Source organism: Seriola lalandi, unplaced genomic scaffold, assembly GCF_002814215.2.
Source record: "Seriola lalandi dorsalis isolate HSWRI2012SDOR001 ecotype SW California unplaced genomic scaffold, Sedor1 jcf7180002054898, whole genome shotgun sequence".
In the NCBI taxonomy this organism is placed as follows: Eukaryota; Metazoa; Chordata; class Actinopteri; order Carangiformes; family Carangidae; genus Seriola; species Seriola lalandi.
This window is the reverse complement of record NW_019525450.1, coordinates 1529598-1545956: the sequence shown is the minus strand read 5'-3', so window position 1 is coordinate 1545956 and position 16359 is coordinate 1529598. Positions and strand designations below refer to the sequence as shown.

The 16359-nt window shown below is 41.4% G+C and overlaps 1 protein-coding gene across 2 annotated transcripts in view; it reads left to right on the top strand.

Annotated features, from left to right (window-relative positions):
* LOC111672264 (neural-cadherin) overlaps window positions 1-16359 on the top strand; it is a 232992-nt gene that overhangs the window by 98194 nt on the left and 118439 nt on the right. For both annotated transcript variants that reach the window (XM_023429642.2, XM_087180218.1), the window contains 2 exons: window positions 1908-2092; window positions 10917-11146. In XM_023429642.2, coding sequence (XP_023285410.2) covers window positions 1908-2092; window positions 10917-11146 — 415 coding nt within the window. The remainder of the gene's footprint in view (window positions 1-1907; window positions 2093-10916; window positions 11147-16359) is intronic.

Here is a 16359-nt window from a genome sequence, read left to right as displayed (position 1 = left end):
ATGTAGCTATTAATCTTGGTGCTTTGGATCAAGAGGTTGTATTGTTGCTTGTTGCTGTAACTACCGTGTTGCACGGTGCAGAAAGGACACTTGTGTTTTGACTCAGGACATCAGTGCATCTTGTATAATACTTTTTACTGCAAGTATTTTTACTGGAGGAGAAGTGGCCATCAATGTAAGTAGTAAATGTCAATAAACACGTGCTTCGGGAGATTGTGAAGGACCAAATAGGAAAATATTGGTAGTTTTATTAAAAATGTAGAATTGTCTTTCAGTGATGTGAAAGCTGGAATTAAGCGCTTAGACCTAAGACATAATCTACCCACACAGCATGTGCTGTAAAATGAGAATTCATGTGGCCCTTTTCTCTTCAAGTGGTTTATTATTTGATTTGCCAAGGTTCTCCCCTCTCTAATTAAACTTGAATGAACTCATTTACTGTACAGGGGAGCATGTAGACAAGGACGAAGTGAAATTGTTTCTTCGTATGTCTTTGTGCCTTTTACTCCCTAATGTATCATCTCTGCTCACTTTCTATTGCTGTCCCAGTAATTAGCAGAAAACAGAGTAAACAGGAATACACTGAGTAAAACACATTTTTGTACTGTCTTCATCTGTCTGCTGCGGTGTGGAGCCTAACTTCTATATAGAGGATGGGAACATGGTTTCAGACTTTTGGACCCCAATGTAGCTTGGTAGATAAAATTGTTAAAGATAATTAATCTTTCTTTTCTAAATGATACATAATATGTATACATGCATTGTGTCCTTAAGTTAACGCTGGGTCCCAGTCTACAGTGACATTGACTCCCGTGTCAGGGTCTGCAACATTTTTGTCAAGACTTTTGTTGGATACTAAAATGTTTAAAATGCATTTTTGTGAGGATGTCAGATTTAATTAGTGAGATAGTTTTCTGTTGTTTACATGCTGCTGCTTTGCTTACAGAAAGTTTGTGGTTGTCAGCAGCAAGTCTAAGTTTGGAAGCACATAATGATCAGACACTGTATTTAGCAATCCAGTCTCCAGAGAAGAACAGTGATGTTGGAAGATTCTGCTAAATTCCAGATTATCCCAGATTCTCACTGTATGTGAGCAAGTGTGGCAACTACACACAGATTGTGTTTATGGCAAATAAACTGCGACAACCATTAATTGCAAATTCATAATGTGGCACCATTCTCCAATCACTTAAAGTTTAAGTCACTACTTGACCTCCGCACCTTAACTTTTGACCTCACTATATTAAGGGCAGGGAACTTCCTTTACTGGCCGTGCATCGGATGCAAATCTTGAGGTATGGAAACATCCAACACGGAGGTAAATCCTTGGGATACTGAGCTGGTATTTAATGATGACTGTGTGATATTTCTAGTTCTATGAACACAGGCAGAGCTGTATGAGTTTTTCCTCTTAGACTAGAATTCTGCTCAGTGCACACTATGGTGAGTTTACCAAGAGCCCCTATAGACAATAAGCATGCAGTCATACTGAGCATGTCTTTCCACTTATCTGATTACCTCGTCCTCTTGTGCTCAAACTAAATTTTTCAATCACACCAGCCAGTCTTGGACCCTGGTCACATTGTGGTCCAGCCTGCTGTAGCGAGGAGACCAGCAAATGAGGCAGCAACTTGAAAGACAGCAGCCATCCCAGAATGCTTCAGTCTTGCTTATTATTAGTAAATTCTTCTTAAAGGAACTTTTGTGTGGGAAGTTTCTATTTAGTGACAGTGGTTAGTGACTTGCTTTGTGGGCTGATCAGGTTGCTTGTCTGAACAAGTAAAAGCCAGATTTTCAATGAGGGTGAGAGATTAAACTTATTCACCCTGTAGAGGGCTCAGCTTGTGTGAATTAGAACTAAGGCATTAAAATGTTGCGTGTCTGTGTGTTTTCTTTCTTTCCCATAGTTACTTCATCCTGAACAAGCGAACAGGTTTCCTGATCATCAAGGAGAACGCCCCACCCGGCACCTATCAGTTCCAGGTCCGTGTGTCCGATGGAATCTGGCCGGATGCTGTCTCCACTGTCACCGTGCATGTGAGGGAGCTGCGGGACGAGGCCATCTACAACTCGGGGTCTCTCCGCCTGGCAGGTAAGACTGACCTACAAACCTACGCAAACACACACACACACCAGTCTCTGATGTCACATGTGAATGTCTCACTTGATCTTCTCTATTTGTCCACTGACTCTTGGTCAATGACCTTTGACCCCTTCTCACTGGATGCTGTGTCAGGTGTTCACACACAGCTGATGTTGTGTGTTTCCAGTGTTCATGCAGTCCCTTGTGCAGGATCCTTGCTGTTTCACCGACGTTAAATTGAGTGTGATGTCATAGACCGCTCCAGTTTGTGGATGAGATCATTTGCATCATATCATGTGACTGATGTTCCACACGTAGTTGTTATAATTTGACCTGAGAACCCCCGTATTTCATGATGTGGTTGAAAGCTCTACAAAAGGCTAGTCAGTTGACCTTTAGTTAGAATTTTGGATTATTTTGTCTGGATTCTTTACAACCTTCTGATAAATTTGTACACAACACCTCAAGTTTTGTCAGACCAGTAAAGTCTTATTTCCATCACAGTTTCTTGGTGTTAACACAGTCCACCAATCATTTGTCAGAGTCACTCATACTTCCTGTCGTAAGTGGATGTCTTGACAGTACAGGTATTGTGTGCTGTAAATGGCAATACAGTTATAGTTGTGAACATTGCACAGGAGTGTAATAACTTATTATGAGACTGATCTTTCTCATCATAAAGACTGACACTGTAAAGCCTGATACCTCCAGGTCCACATACACACACACAAAAAAAACTGTCCTTGACTCATAATTTCAGTTGAGCTTTGGGGCTGTTATTTACTGCTCCTGGGTATCAGCTTTGTTTTGACATTCATGCCAACAATGTTTGACCCCTTTGCCTTCCAAGCACACTTTAACCAGCTGCGGCAAACATCACCTGCAGCCTCTCTGCCTGCTGTCCTTTTGATTAATGACCTGTGACATTTATGCTATTACAGGAACAGGTAGGACCTCCAACCAATACCAATTTGTGATCAGCTGATAAAAATCAGCTTTACCTAAAAAATTAAAACTCTGCTGAAATCAGTACTGCTGGCAAGGGAGTCTGAGAACATGCTCATTATTTGGAGACTTGTCTGCAGTCACAGAAAATTAATGAGCTCTGATTACTGTTTGCTCTATTTGCTTGCAGTGTTTCAAAGGACTGTCACACTCTCAGTTAAAGATGTTTCCTTAGCAAAAGATTACACCCATTATAAATCCCTCTCCACGACTCTTGGGTTCCCGCTTGCCGTCGGTGCACTCACAGAAAAGCCTGTTTCCATTACTTATGCTGACAAAATAATTAGTCAAGAGCTTTTGCTCAACCAGCACATTCTCCCCACATGTTGAGCAGCATCCATCATTACCTGATGTACAGCACATCGGCTGTCTTCTCAGAATTAAATTCACTCTGGAGAAATGGGACATGGCTGAAGGATTTTTATGATTTCAGAGATATTGAAATAGAAGAAGGGGGTGGGGGGTGGTGGCAGAAGGTGCACTCCAAAGACGGGTGGAGAGGAGAGGAAAGAAAGAAGGAAAGGAAAGGGAAGGATTTGTAAGGGAGAGTCGAGCCTCATATGTAGATAAAAGGATTTGCTTGTCATTCTGAAAACAGGGCTGAGGTAAATTAACGTGCATCAAACGCAGAGACGGCATGGTGGAGAACAGCTGGTGCTCACATTCCAATATTTGTGCAAGGGAAATGAATCCATGCACAAAAAGCAGACAAGCAAATGTGTGTTTAAAATGAATAATGGAAATCAATGTGAAAGAATTGCCCAATTAAGCAGCTCTTCATTTTTTTTTTTTTAGCGATTCACGCTTGTATTCTTCATCTGTTTAATTTAGCATAATAAGGTTAGGTTTGTTCACAACGTATGACTGTGGGGTGGTCACTTCATTGAGGATTTTTAAATGGCTCCACTGTCCTCAAAAGGCTGTTACCTGCAGAGTGTATTGATTTAAACCACCCTTACACAGGGACTTAATTTGAGCTAGAGAGCACGGATGTCATCCACTGCTGCGAATGCAGTGTCAAAATCGCTCAAATGCTTTTGACCTACTGTTCAGCGATGAACAAACTTACAAAATGTGGAAGTTTGAGGGTTCAAAGCAAAAATGCAGGATTAATGACTCTGAGATCATCCTGAGGTGTAGGAAAGCCAACAAAACAGAGGTGAGTGCAGAGGATATGTAACAGAAGCTATTTCCAGGATTTTATTTTTCCATGTGGAGCTTTGGTGTAAACAGTCTCATTGATTCTCAGTCTAGGGGATTATGAAAATATTCTACTTATAGCATTACTTACACCCTCCTTGACATTCTAAATCCCATTTCAAGAACAAATGTGGAATGCAATAAGGATACAAAAAGAAAGCACTAGTTAAATCTGCCTTGCTGGGATTAAGGCTCCCTCCCTCCCTCTCTCTCCCTATCCCTCGCTCTTTCTCAATATTGATGGAAAGGTAAGAAATGTGGTAAACAAAAAGTCCTTGAAATGTCCACATAAAGCTTAGAGTGAAATGCATAGTGCTCAGGGGAATGTACAGTCAGAGGCACATGATGAGTACATACACTGCATACACCGTTTGTGCTACATGATGAAGGGAGAGGGACTTTATAAACTGCGCCTGCCAAGAGATTGCCCTTTAAGAGAAGATGCAGTGCTGAGGTGCTACCCAAAATCCCCCACCTCTCAGTTTACATTTGTCTGCCCTCTGAGGTGTGTGCAGTATGGGATCAATATGCAGAAATTAGAATAAATAAATAAATAGAAAAAAAAATCATAAATAAAAACATAAATCTTAGTTTTCGACTGCAGAGATTGCATATATATAAGATTCCTAGGACAACTAGTCATTATTTTCATTAAGAATTAAAGGTGCGGTCCAATGATTTTGCACATCAAAGTCAGCTCTCTGGTCACCCTGGAGGCGTGAGTGGAACATCAGTATTTTCAACAGTATTAACAGTATTTTTGGAGAAAATAACCTGATGATGTCAGCAGGTTATCTCTCCTGAGGCTTGAAGAACCAACATTCATAATAGAAAGCCGATGTAACACATTACATGCTGTTGTTTGAAAGATTGGGCGTTTACCAGGTAGAGGATCCAGTTTGATGCAGTAGTTAGAAATAGCAATATTATAAGCTCCGCTGTGTTTAAGTTCTCCAACTTTATCGAGTACATCACGGATTCGCTCGTGTACCCCTTGACTCGATCAATCATGTTTGTCACTTCACTCAATGAAATACTAAATACAAATGCCCATCACATTTCTCCAGAACTCAACCTTGCATTCTTACATTGCTAGCTTTGTCTGACCAACAGTGCCTCGATTTTCAATTTACAACAATGTCGAACTGAGAAAAGCAGCAAATCGTCATATTTTAGGAGCAGGAATCGGCATTGGCCTTTTTGGTTAACGTTGATGATAAAGATTGTTGTTAATTATTTTCTCCTGATAGGTCGATTGGACAGACAGCTTCTTTCACTCTTTCGGTGTATTGCTTGAAGGAGATTGAAGTCAGTGATCTTGTCTGGTTCAAGTCAAGACTGCAACACTTAGTCGCCCCCCGACCCCCCACACAAACCCCATACCCCCCATTAGTTGCTTCAGTTATTGAATGGAGTCCTGATAAATATTGGTTTAAAACCACAGCACTGCAGGTGGTTCTCAACAGGCATCACATGAGAAAATGAAGTCATTCATGAACTGTAGCGTCTCTTTCAAGAAGACAATACACACTGAATACTGAATTCAGGTAGGTGAGATTTATGTTTTAGCTAACTGCCATCTGCCATGGTGCTGTACATAATTATGCTAATGAACAATGTGTTGTTAGCAGCTTCATTAGCTACTTGTGTTGTCTTTATATGGCACGTTACAGAAAGCTCCATTAACACATCTCAGAATAGCAAAGATAATTCAGTCCTTACTTTAATTTAATAGTGTTGTTTTATCTTTTTTATCGTTTTTGAATGGTTTATTTGGTTATTCTTCTTTTAAAAATAGCTATTTGATATTAATATACTTTCTCTACTTTTAATTGATCTCCTGGTTACTTCTTAAGTAAAAATGTATTTCTGAGGAGAGTTTCATGGGAAGTGTCGTCAGTTGTCTTTCAGTGAAGACAGAGTAACCTCTCTTCAATTTCTCTTTTGTGGAAACATGTTGCATGTTTGGTTCCTTTTTGAAAAAATATCACATGGTAGTTTTCAAGACTTCATGAGTCTTTGCTTTGTCCAAAAAAACACTTTTAAAAATTGATCCACTGTGTTTTGGTCGTGCTTAGGCCTTTGTCCACACACCACAACAAACTGCACAAAGTCCATGATTAGGAACGGATACCGAAACCAGGTATTGAACGAGCACCAGGGCTCAATTTTTAAAGATGGGAGTATCGATAAACTCTGATGTTATTGGTTCTGCTTTCGGTACTTGAAAAATCAAGAAAATAGGTTTCCTTTTTATTATCTCACCGACTCTATTTCTGATTAAGACAATCATCTATGAATGATGCATTTTCACTGTCTCCCTCTCTGAGCCTGTGTGTGAGGGGCGGGGGCAGTTTTGTGTCATATGCTGGAGCACTGTGCAGCAGACGCACACACAGACTCTTAGCGTCTATAGCGGAGAAAGCTAAACGTTTTGAAGTGTGGCTCAGTCTTTTCAGTTCAGTAACAGCTGAAACACGAGCGACCTCTGGAAACATCCAGTGAAAGTACGTCACACACAGACGGAGAAATGTACAGTTTTGTGGCCGAATAGCTTGTAGTTCATCCGTCATTGTGCCAGGTGTGTTTTGTATGCTGCAGCCTGGAGCCCACACACAGAGTTAACTACATTATACCAACATTGGTAAATGATGAAAAGTAAACATTAGCCAAAAAGTACAGTTAAAGTACTGGACTGGTAAGTGGTATCGATAAAAATAGAAGTGCCGTTAAAATCTTAACGATACCTGTCCCTAACCGTGATGTTTGAGTAGTGTTTCTCACTGTTTTGTCTCAGTCTTGTCAACAGTACACTGCTACATGGGTAGGATATTTAACCCTCTTTTTTTTTTTTTGCGCCTATTTGTGTGAAATCACAAGCCTACAGGCTGGAGCGCGTCTGTGCACTACTGCCTTGACACCCGACTCTGATGAAGCCTGTGGGAAGGAGAAAGCAGTAGTGAATTGTGAGGTTGGATCAAAGCCAGGTGCAAAGGCTGCCACTCTGCGTTAGGAGTTACTACCCTCTACCCCAGCCCCCATCCCTCCTACTGTCTCTCTGTCTGCCGTTGTCCTTGCTTCTCCCGCCGGACTGACTGATGGGAGTTGACATTAGCCTCGATCCCTCATGCTGTATCCGCTGAGCCTGTTCAGAGCCCCCTGTCTTGTCTCTTGATGCCAAGGCTGTCTCCCTCTACACACTCACAAGCCTAATCACCCTGCCTACCCTTTTTTTGTATACAGTGGGGTCAAAAAGTCTGAGACCTCTTTCCCATTGGGACTTTTGGATCCCACTGTGTGGGTCTTCTTATACTTCTATCTCTGAGAATAAGTCTCAGGGTGTCGCTTATGAAGACATTTTTGTCACGTGGGGCAGTGTTGATTGTCCTTTGGATTGGTCTTCATGCTAAAGATTACACTCGCATTTTTTATTTCATTTGTTTATTTATGAGGACAATTAATGAACTGTCAGAGTTAGCTAGCAGGCAAATTATCTAACTGCAGTTCTTTGGCGGGAAACCAGTGAAATGATGGGTGTCTCAAGTCTGTCTTAAAACAACACTCACGTGGCCACATGTCTCATTACTGTAATGACCATAGCTTTGGAAGATACCAACTTGATTTGGGTAACTGAGACTGCTGAAGCCTCATGTTATTTTAATATGCTATCCTTCAGCTAATTAGTCTAATGCTACATCTGGGCACAGATTGATAAAAGGATCAGTGTATCTGTATATTATATTTTAAAGTAGTCAACACCAGTTCAAGCCGGAAGCTTTATGCAACAAAACAGCCCAAATCCAACCCATTACTTGGCTGTGAATCTCACTTTGTGTCTTTGTTTCTTGTTGTAGTCAAAAATATTTGACTTTGGATTATCTTCTTGCAAGCTGTAGTTTAAAATCAACATTAAACCCTCTTGTAGAACACATTATATAACAGTCAGGATTGTCAACGCACCAGAGTTAAGTAAGATCATTGCAAAAGGCTGGTAAAAAAAAAAAGCTCCCTCCATTTGTCATTCCTCCCACTCACTTTCTTTTCTCTTGACATGTTCAAGAAAATCAGCTGCAACTTATGGGGTGATGCACAAATGTGCCTGTGTGTACGCGTGACTAAACCCCACTGCAACCTCTCTTTGTGAGGGAACCATCTTCTATACACACACCCCTTTGATGTTGGTGTGTTTCATTAAAAAATGAATCTATTAGGGGAATCTGTTGTCATTTTCTTCATCATAAAGAATACAGCAATTTTATTAAAGTAACTTTGAATGCTATGTATGAATGCCATGGCTATGTACACCCACCAGCACTTTGGACTATACTGAATTATTTCAACTGCTACTTGTCATTCATCCCCAGAGGATGAAGCCTACTGGTTTTGGTGGTTTTGGATTTTCCTCAAGCCCCCTCATGATTTCGAGAGTCTTACACAGCCATCCATTGTGCCTAGAGATTAAAGACAGCTGACTTTGGTGATTCCCTGACATATAGAGCATCCTTCACACTCACGGTCAGATGTATCAAGCATGAACGTGAGAATTTGCGTTCCTCCACGCCAGTTTCATGTCTGGCGTGTGTATGCTTAGAATGGTTTTAGTTAATTGGTGACACATTAACGAGTCTGTTGGACCACACGTAAAAACAATTACTCTTTAAAGTGATTTACATAGCATAGACACATGGGCCGTATTGTGAACAATAACGCATTCACATGTATGAAATGAGATAAGTGGACATAAGAGCATGCACAAAAAGATGCAATACATACCCTGATAACAATGGCAGCTTTGACATTATTGGATAACCTGGCAAATGGCACAATTAGAAGGGAGTAGGTGTTTAGAGGCCACGTTGATTCTCTCAGAATTCCTATAGCAATCCTCCTAGAACTGTGTTCTGACATGGGAGAGGGACATGGTGAGGAGTGCCTGTTCCCTTACAAGTGCTGACCAGAGAGAAGGTTTCAGAGAGAACTGTCAGACCAGTCTTCCTTGAGCCGTGCCTGCCAGCTCTGTAGGATGGGATAATCCATATGTCAGTCAGGTATATAGTTCCCACATGATATGGTTGACCAGGCTAACATGAAAGCACAATTTGCAGCCAGAGCCGGTTACCCTGATGTAATTGGAGGATAGACTGCCCACACAATACTCCTCATCAGAGGATGAATATTTTAATAGAGAACATTTCATTCCAGCAACATATATGTGACTGACTAATATTGTGGCAAGGTGGCCCACTATTCATTTCATCCTAACAAACATCATGGTTGGGAACAGCCTACAAGCTGGCGGGGTGCGCAATGGGTGGCTTCTTGGTGAGCAATTACTCTATACGCCCCCAAATATCATGTTGCTTTTAGAACGTCATTACTCCTCAATGGTTTGAGCTTGAGATGCAGCTATCCAGCTTCATGTGTACACTACGTTTCAGTATGAAATCTACACAAAGCTTCGTATAAGAGGCCCCAGATCTTTGCTAACACACAACAAGTTCAAAATTATCATGGTGGTCCAGATAAGGGAGAAGGAAATCTCACCTTGATAGTCCGTGTGGAACATGATGAAACTACAGGGGTAAATCATCCTGAATTTCTTATAATCTGAATGAATCTTTTGACTGATGTTCCCGTCCTTGATCTCAGCCATGATACATGAGACCTGTTCTCAATCTTGATAAAAGCAAATAGTCAGTTTATTATTTTTATTTGTGCACTTCCACTCTGACATGCTAAACCACAGCTGCTGGACTGGTGCAGAGAAATAAAATATGAGCAAAATGCCATTCTTTCTTTCTCAAGAGGCTCCTGCAGTTTATGATTAGAAATGGAACCACAGATTCTCAAGAGTGTAATTACCTTTAACTGACACAGTAAGGAATTGAAATCGAACTGCAGATTACTATCTTCAGACACATGAGCGCACACACACAAACTTGTTTTACTCAAATTGTAGGGACCCTTCATTCAGGCAATCCATTCCTTAGCCCCTTACCTTAACCATGACAACTGAATGCTTAACGCCAACAGTTTCTCTAAAACTAAACCAGAGTGCGAAGTGTACCATGATAATTGGGAGGGTCAGCTTTTTCTCCAGGGAACCCAGTATGGCGCAGGTGCCTGCTTTGGTGAATTGAAGTGTTACAGTCCTTACAGTGTCTTGCTTGTGTGACTAAAACTGTCAAATAAATGTAGGGGAGTTGAAAGTACAGTATTTCCCTCGTGATGGTGGAGTGAAAGTATAAAATAGCATTTTCTGGAATCCAGCACTTTGTTCCCCACAAAGCTGTCAGACCCTACAGGTATAGTGGGCTACTGTTTTTTTTGTACCCCATGAATATAGTAAAACAAACCACACAAAGACACATACACACACACCTAAAAACAGACGTACAGTATAGACACAAAGTAACATTCCAAACACAAAATTACGTCACATAATTGAGCCGTTTTCAATCATTTATCATCACATATCTTGAGAGTTCCAAAGTAATTTTTTACCTTAGCAATTGGGCCCAGTTTGAAAATAACTGGATTTATCCAGGCACTGGGATGGAAATAATGAGGCCACTTCTATACAGTCTACAGTTCCAATTGTGTGTGTATGTGTGTGTGTATTTCTCAGACATCACAGCAAAGGAGTTCATTGAACTGAGAGGGAAACAGCGGAGCCGCTACGAGCTGCTGGTGGATTTCCTGTCCGAGATGCTCTCTGTTCCACCTGATGATGTCAACATCTTTAGCCTAATAGATGTGAAGGAGCGAATGCTGGATGTTCGCTTCGCTGTGCACGGTGGCCCGTCCTTCCTCCAGCCTGAGAAAATGCACGGTTATCTGGCTGCCCACAAACAAAAGGTAGGTCATTGTTAGTGTCCTTTATCTTTTTATCCATATCAACACATTAAGTAGGCACAGGAAATTCCTGTCAACCTGGTTGTTTTGTCGGCTTATCTGTTGATGACTCATTCTGAAACCTGATTGATTGACAACACAGTCTTTTGAATGACAGTGCACATAATCTACATAACATAATTTACACCCTATTGTGTGTGATGCTCACATTCAGTCCTGGACAGTTGTGGACGCACCACAGCACAGCTGAAATGCCGAAATGATGCCAGGATCCTCCAGGTTGCAGATTCTGAAATCTGGTTTGCCTTTCCCTGATATCACCCCAGAATATCCTGATTTCTTTTTCATCTCAAACACATTAACTGATGAAATAATCATCAAAAATGCATCAAAAAGTGTTTTGGTTGGAACATGGTTGAAAGTGCTCACATTTTCAAGTTGATTAGATTTATAAAGGGAAATCTGCATGGATGCATGCAAGCACACAGTTTTGATCTGATTACTTTTTAGGGTACACCTTTTCTGTCTTTGTGTGCATGTAAATTTTTGGTATGCATCCAACACACAGTTTTATAAATAAGGCCTCAGGCCTATATTAGTGGTGTAATTGTTATCAAACATAGGGAAAGCATTTCAAATTAATTTGCCTCTACATAAATTCTATATACAAAAAAAAAGATTGGAATCTGATTAAAAGTTACAGTTGTTGTCTTGCAAGATTAACACTGACTATTGTGGGCTCATTTTCAAACCAGTGAGCTGGAGAAAAGTCAACTTAAAATGAACAAATGGAGCAATTTAGCTTTCATTTGTGCTTTTTCTCATTTCAATGTGTAACAGGGAGATTCTGACTTCTGTTGATGTCAGAATCAACTAAAGTTAGTTGCTAAACAGACCTGACTGAGAATGCCATGATACCAGGTGGCTCAGTTGGTAGAGCACGTACCACTGAGGCTCAGTCCTTACCGCAGCGACCCGTGGCCCTTTGCTGCATGTCATCCCCTCTCTCTCCAACTTTCCTGTCGCTCTCTCAATGTCCTTGTCCGAATAAAGGCAAAAATACCCCCCCCCCCCAAAAAAAAAAAAAACTTAAAAAAAAAAAAAAGAATTCCATGATACCACCAGCACAGGCACACGTAGATGCTGGCAGAAGTGTGCATGCGAAGAATAGGGAAAACAGAGTTAGTGGATCACTTGAAACCATAAGCAGATCAAAAACAAGTACAAAATGCCCACTGTGCTGTGCCAGCACTGAGTCTGAATGATTCCCCACTCTGGGTACGGCCACATTGTGAGAACAGCTCTCTTAGCCAGGGAGCAGCTGTTTATTCTCCTCCAGATTTTGGTGGAGCCATTCTCACGTGTCTGAATGAACCAGATCTTGTGTAAACAGTGTAGAGCTTAATTCGACCACCCTATGCACAGCAGGTGTGAAATCATCTGGGGGTGTAATCACTTTAGCGAAGTCAGAAAGTATTAAGACACTTCGATGTTTTTGGTTGTTTTGGCTTTTGTGCAGCACAGTGGATTTAAAGTGAAACTATAACTATAAGTGCTGACATTCAGCTTTAAGGCATTTGAGGCTGATCACATCTGTGTTGGGTGGATAGTGCAGAACTTTTAGCCCTTTTTAGCTCTTTTTTTCCCACAGTCCTCTGATTTTAAGACACTGTAGCAATACACTGATCTAAAACATACAGATAAGGAAACCAAGATGATTTTATAACTTCTTGACTCTCATGATCTCAGTTCACTTCCCGAAGACGAGACTGAAACGATGACATAATTTAGAGTATGATAACTTCATGTATGTTTACATTCATTCATTGGGCAGACACTTTTTATCCACAGCGACTTACAAGTGAGGGACATCACTAAAGCCTCAGTGCAGTAGGAGACCTTGGCATAGGTGCTAAGTACTACATTTATTTAATGAGTACAAGGAGATCAACTTTATGTGACCTTGTCCAATTATTTTCCGTTCCTCCTTTTGTTTTAATGAAGACAGCAGTGATTATTAATTGTGCAATAGGGCCTGGAATAGATCAGACGGATGTTTGGAATGTTCCAGGATGAAGTCCAAAGCACAGCCTGTCGTACTTACACACCAAATTTTGAACTTTGATAAATTTGGAAGTTTTTACAAACAGTAGTTCAAGTTTTGAATAAGATGACAGCACTAATAGCGTATGAAGTCTAGAAACATGCAATCATTACAGTAATGTTTAAAACCAGATCATTGGGTAGATGATGAAGACCTACAGCAGTGGGCGGCAACTGGCGGCCTGAGTGCCAAAGATGGCCCTGGCCCGCCAAATTATTTAATAACCTGTTTTTTGGGGTTTTTTTATCTTACAATATCAGACTGACGGTCCAAATAGAGAATCTACTCGAACCTGAAGAATGTGTATTACACTTTTATCCATGTTGGGAGTGAATGATAGACATGGCCTGATCAGGCCGCGGGCTCCACTGTAGTCAGTGCACAGCGCCTGGTGCTAAAATAGATCTCCGTCAACAGTCAGCAACAGTTACTGACAGAGTCACTTCCTCTTTAGTTCAAAATGAAACTGCAAGAAAGTTTTTTTTTTTTCTTCTTTTTTGCAGCAGTGCTTTATTTCAAACTGTTGTGAGTGTTTAGTCTGAAAACTCTGACAGGAAGTTCCAGAGCTTCTGTTGCTTGCTTGACAGAGCTCTGAAGTAGCAGACATAAGATGTGTGATATGAAAAAAATAACACCAGTTCAGTAAAACATTCAAACGTATGAAATGTGACTGTGGGTCACAGCGCCACACATGTGAACAGTAACAAAGTAAATCAGCCTTTGGTTATGTTTTTCCCCACCATCTAATGGATTAGAAAAAAAATTGGCCCGATGCCAAACTTACCTGCCAGTGATTACTTGAATTAACCGAACTGACTACAGTATATAAGAATGTGATGATAGAAAACAGCCATGCCAACTAAAACACAAAAATACTGTTTTTGTATCAATATTTCTGTTTAGGCAACATTAACGTCCTCTTGTCTTCTCCTGGTGGTTTATGAAAAAGAGAAAGATTACAGACTCGTTGAATGGTGAAGCTAAACGGCTGCTACTTTGTCTGAGCCTTACATGGTATGAATAAGAGTTTCTGATGAAATTCCTTCCTTAATTGATGGCTGATTCATGTGCCAACCTCCAGCCCAAGAATAAAAACTGTTATTTCTACTTTATTCATAGTCCATGAGTGTGGAACATCCTTTTAAATCCAACCCAATTTGTCTCTTACAGAAATGCACTGTGTGGATTATGGCTGTAATACTGGCTGCTGCTGGGAAGAAAAAAAAAAAAAAAAAAAATCCCACCGGAACTGTGCTCTGTCAAATGAGAAGGGTGTGTAAAATCGCATAGATCTTCCTATATTTAGTCATAAATGGTCTTAATAAATTACATTTCACCCACCAGAGAGAGCACACTAAACAGAATTCAAAACTTGAAAAAGCATATCATCGCTATATGGAAGAGAGTCGGTAAAACACAAATTATTCACTTCATCACACTGACGCACTCTGGCCGCTGGCTCCAGTCAGACCTCATTTCACGTTTCAAAAGTCTGAATGGAAATAGGGGACCTGTGTGTGTGTGTGTGTGTGTGTGTGTGTGTGTGTGTGTGTGTGCGCGTGTGTGTGTGCTTGTGTGTGTCTCTGAGAGCATGAACCATAGAAAGTCAAATTGTATGCATTTCACCAACAGGGAGAGAAAGAGAGAGAGCTGACCCAGGGTGCTCAAAGGGAATGATGAGCAGTCTGTATTTGCATGTGTGTGTCTGTTGGAGGGAGAAACAGAACAAGTCCAGTCATGGTCATGGTGGTCAGTTCAGGTCCATTACTTCAATCAAACATTTGCCTCCCTCTTCAGCTCCTTTTACCCAAACGGTTTAAGGCGGGAATGTTGCGCCTTTACTCTGCATCGCTGTTCTGTATAAAAGGTATGAACACAGAATTGGGGGGTTTTGTTGCTCCGCCTTTAAGTTAGTCACAGAGTCTGATCGATGTCTGTGTGAAAGGAATGGCCGGTATGGCCGGGGGGGGGCAGACGCATCACACCTCTGATTCCAGAACGCCTGTGTGTGTCACACGCTGGGGTGGTGTTACTGTTAATGGACTGCAATTACATAGCACTTTTCTCATCTTGTTGACCACTCAAAGCGCTTTACTATGCATGCACGGTCACCCATTCACCCATCACATCCATACACTGATCGAACAGCCATTAGAAGAAATTTGGGGGTTCAGTATCTTGCCCAACATAACCTTGACATGCAGACTTGAGGAGCCAGGGATCGAACCACTGACCTTCTGATTAGTGGACGACCCCGCTCCCTCTTGAGCCACATGTCGGGTTTGTTTTTTTCAGTGTAAACAAGCAAAGCAGGCATAATGAAGAGTTTTCTTAAAGGAGCTATTTGCAAGTTTTGCTATTGCTACATAGCTAGCATTAGCATTAACAGCTGTTCACTTACCAGTCTTGGGGGAAACCTTGCGAGTTCAGCATCAAACCTCATTCCTTTACTCACCAAGAGCTGTTTCTAATGGTGGAAACCAACCAGTATTAATTCCTGTCTCTATCACGTCTTTTCTTCTACCCGTCTCGTCATTTTCCGAGAGCGACCTACTGCTGCCTCCAATCTGCCCTGAAGACGTAGCACTGCTCAGAGGGCATATTATAACCTCTTGTACAATCAACAATGGCCGAAGCTCTTGTCGGTCACCATCACCAGGGCAAGAAACCACGTTCAGCGGCAGAGAAAACTTACAAACAGCCTCTTCAATGGTAGTGTAGTGGTATCCCTCTTTAAAAAGGGGCATATGCTTATTTCCCTGGTGTACTCCATTTGTTTCATGTGACTATTGTCAAGGAAGAAAGGCGAAAGATTAGAGGCGGGAAGATAGGACGCAAGTGTATGAATAGATTTTTTAAAATCAGCAAAGTGTGGCCACAGAGAGGGGGAGAAAGATGTGTAAAAGGAGAGGTAGCCGAGGCTTTCAGGTGTGATTTGTGAGGAGAGTGCCGAGCATTTCATCTGAATTCAGGCAGGTTCTCCGGAGAGGACATTGATCAGAATGAGATGTGAAGCGTGGCGAAGGGAAGGATGAACGAGAGCCGGAAAGATAGAGGAGGAGGGAGGGGGGGTGGCTGGTGGATGGTAAGGATAGAGGAAGGGGGGGGGGGG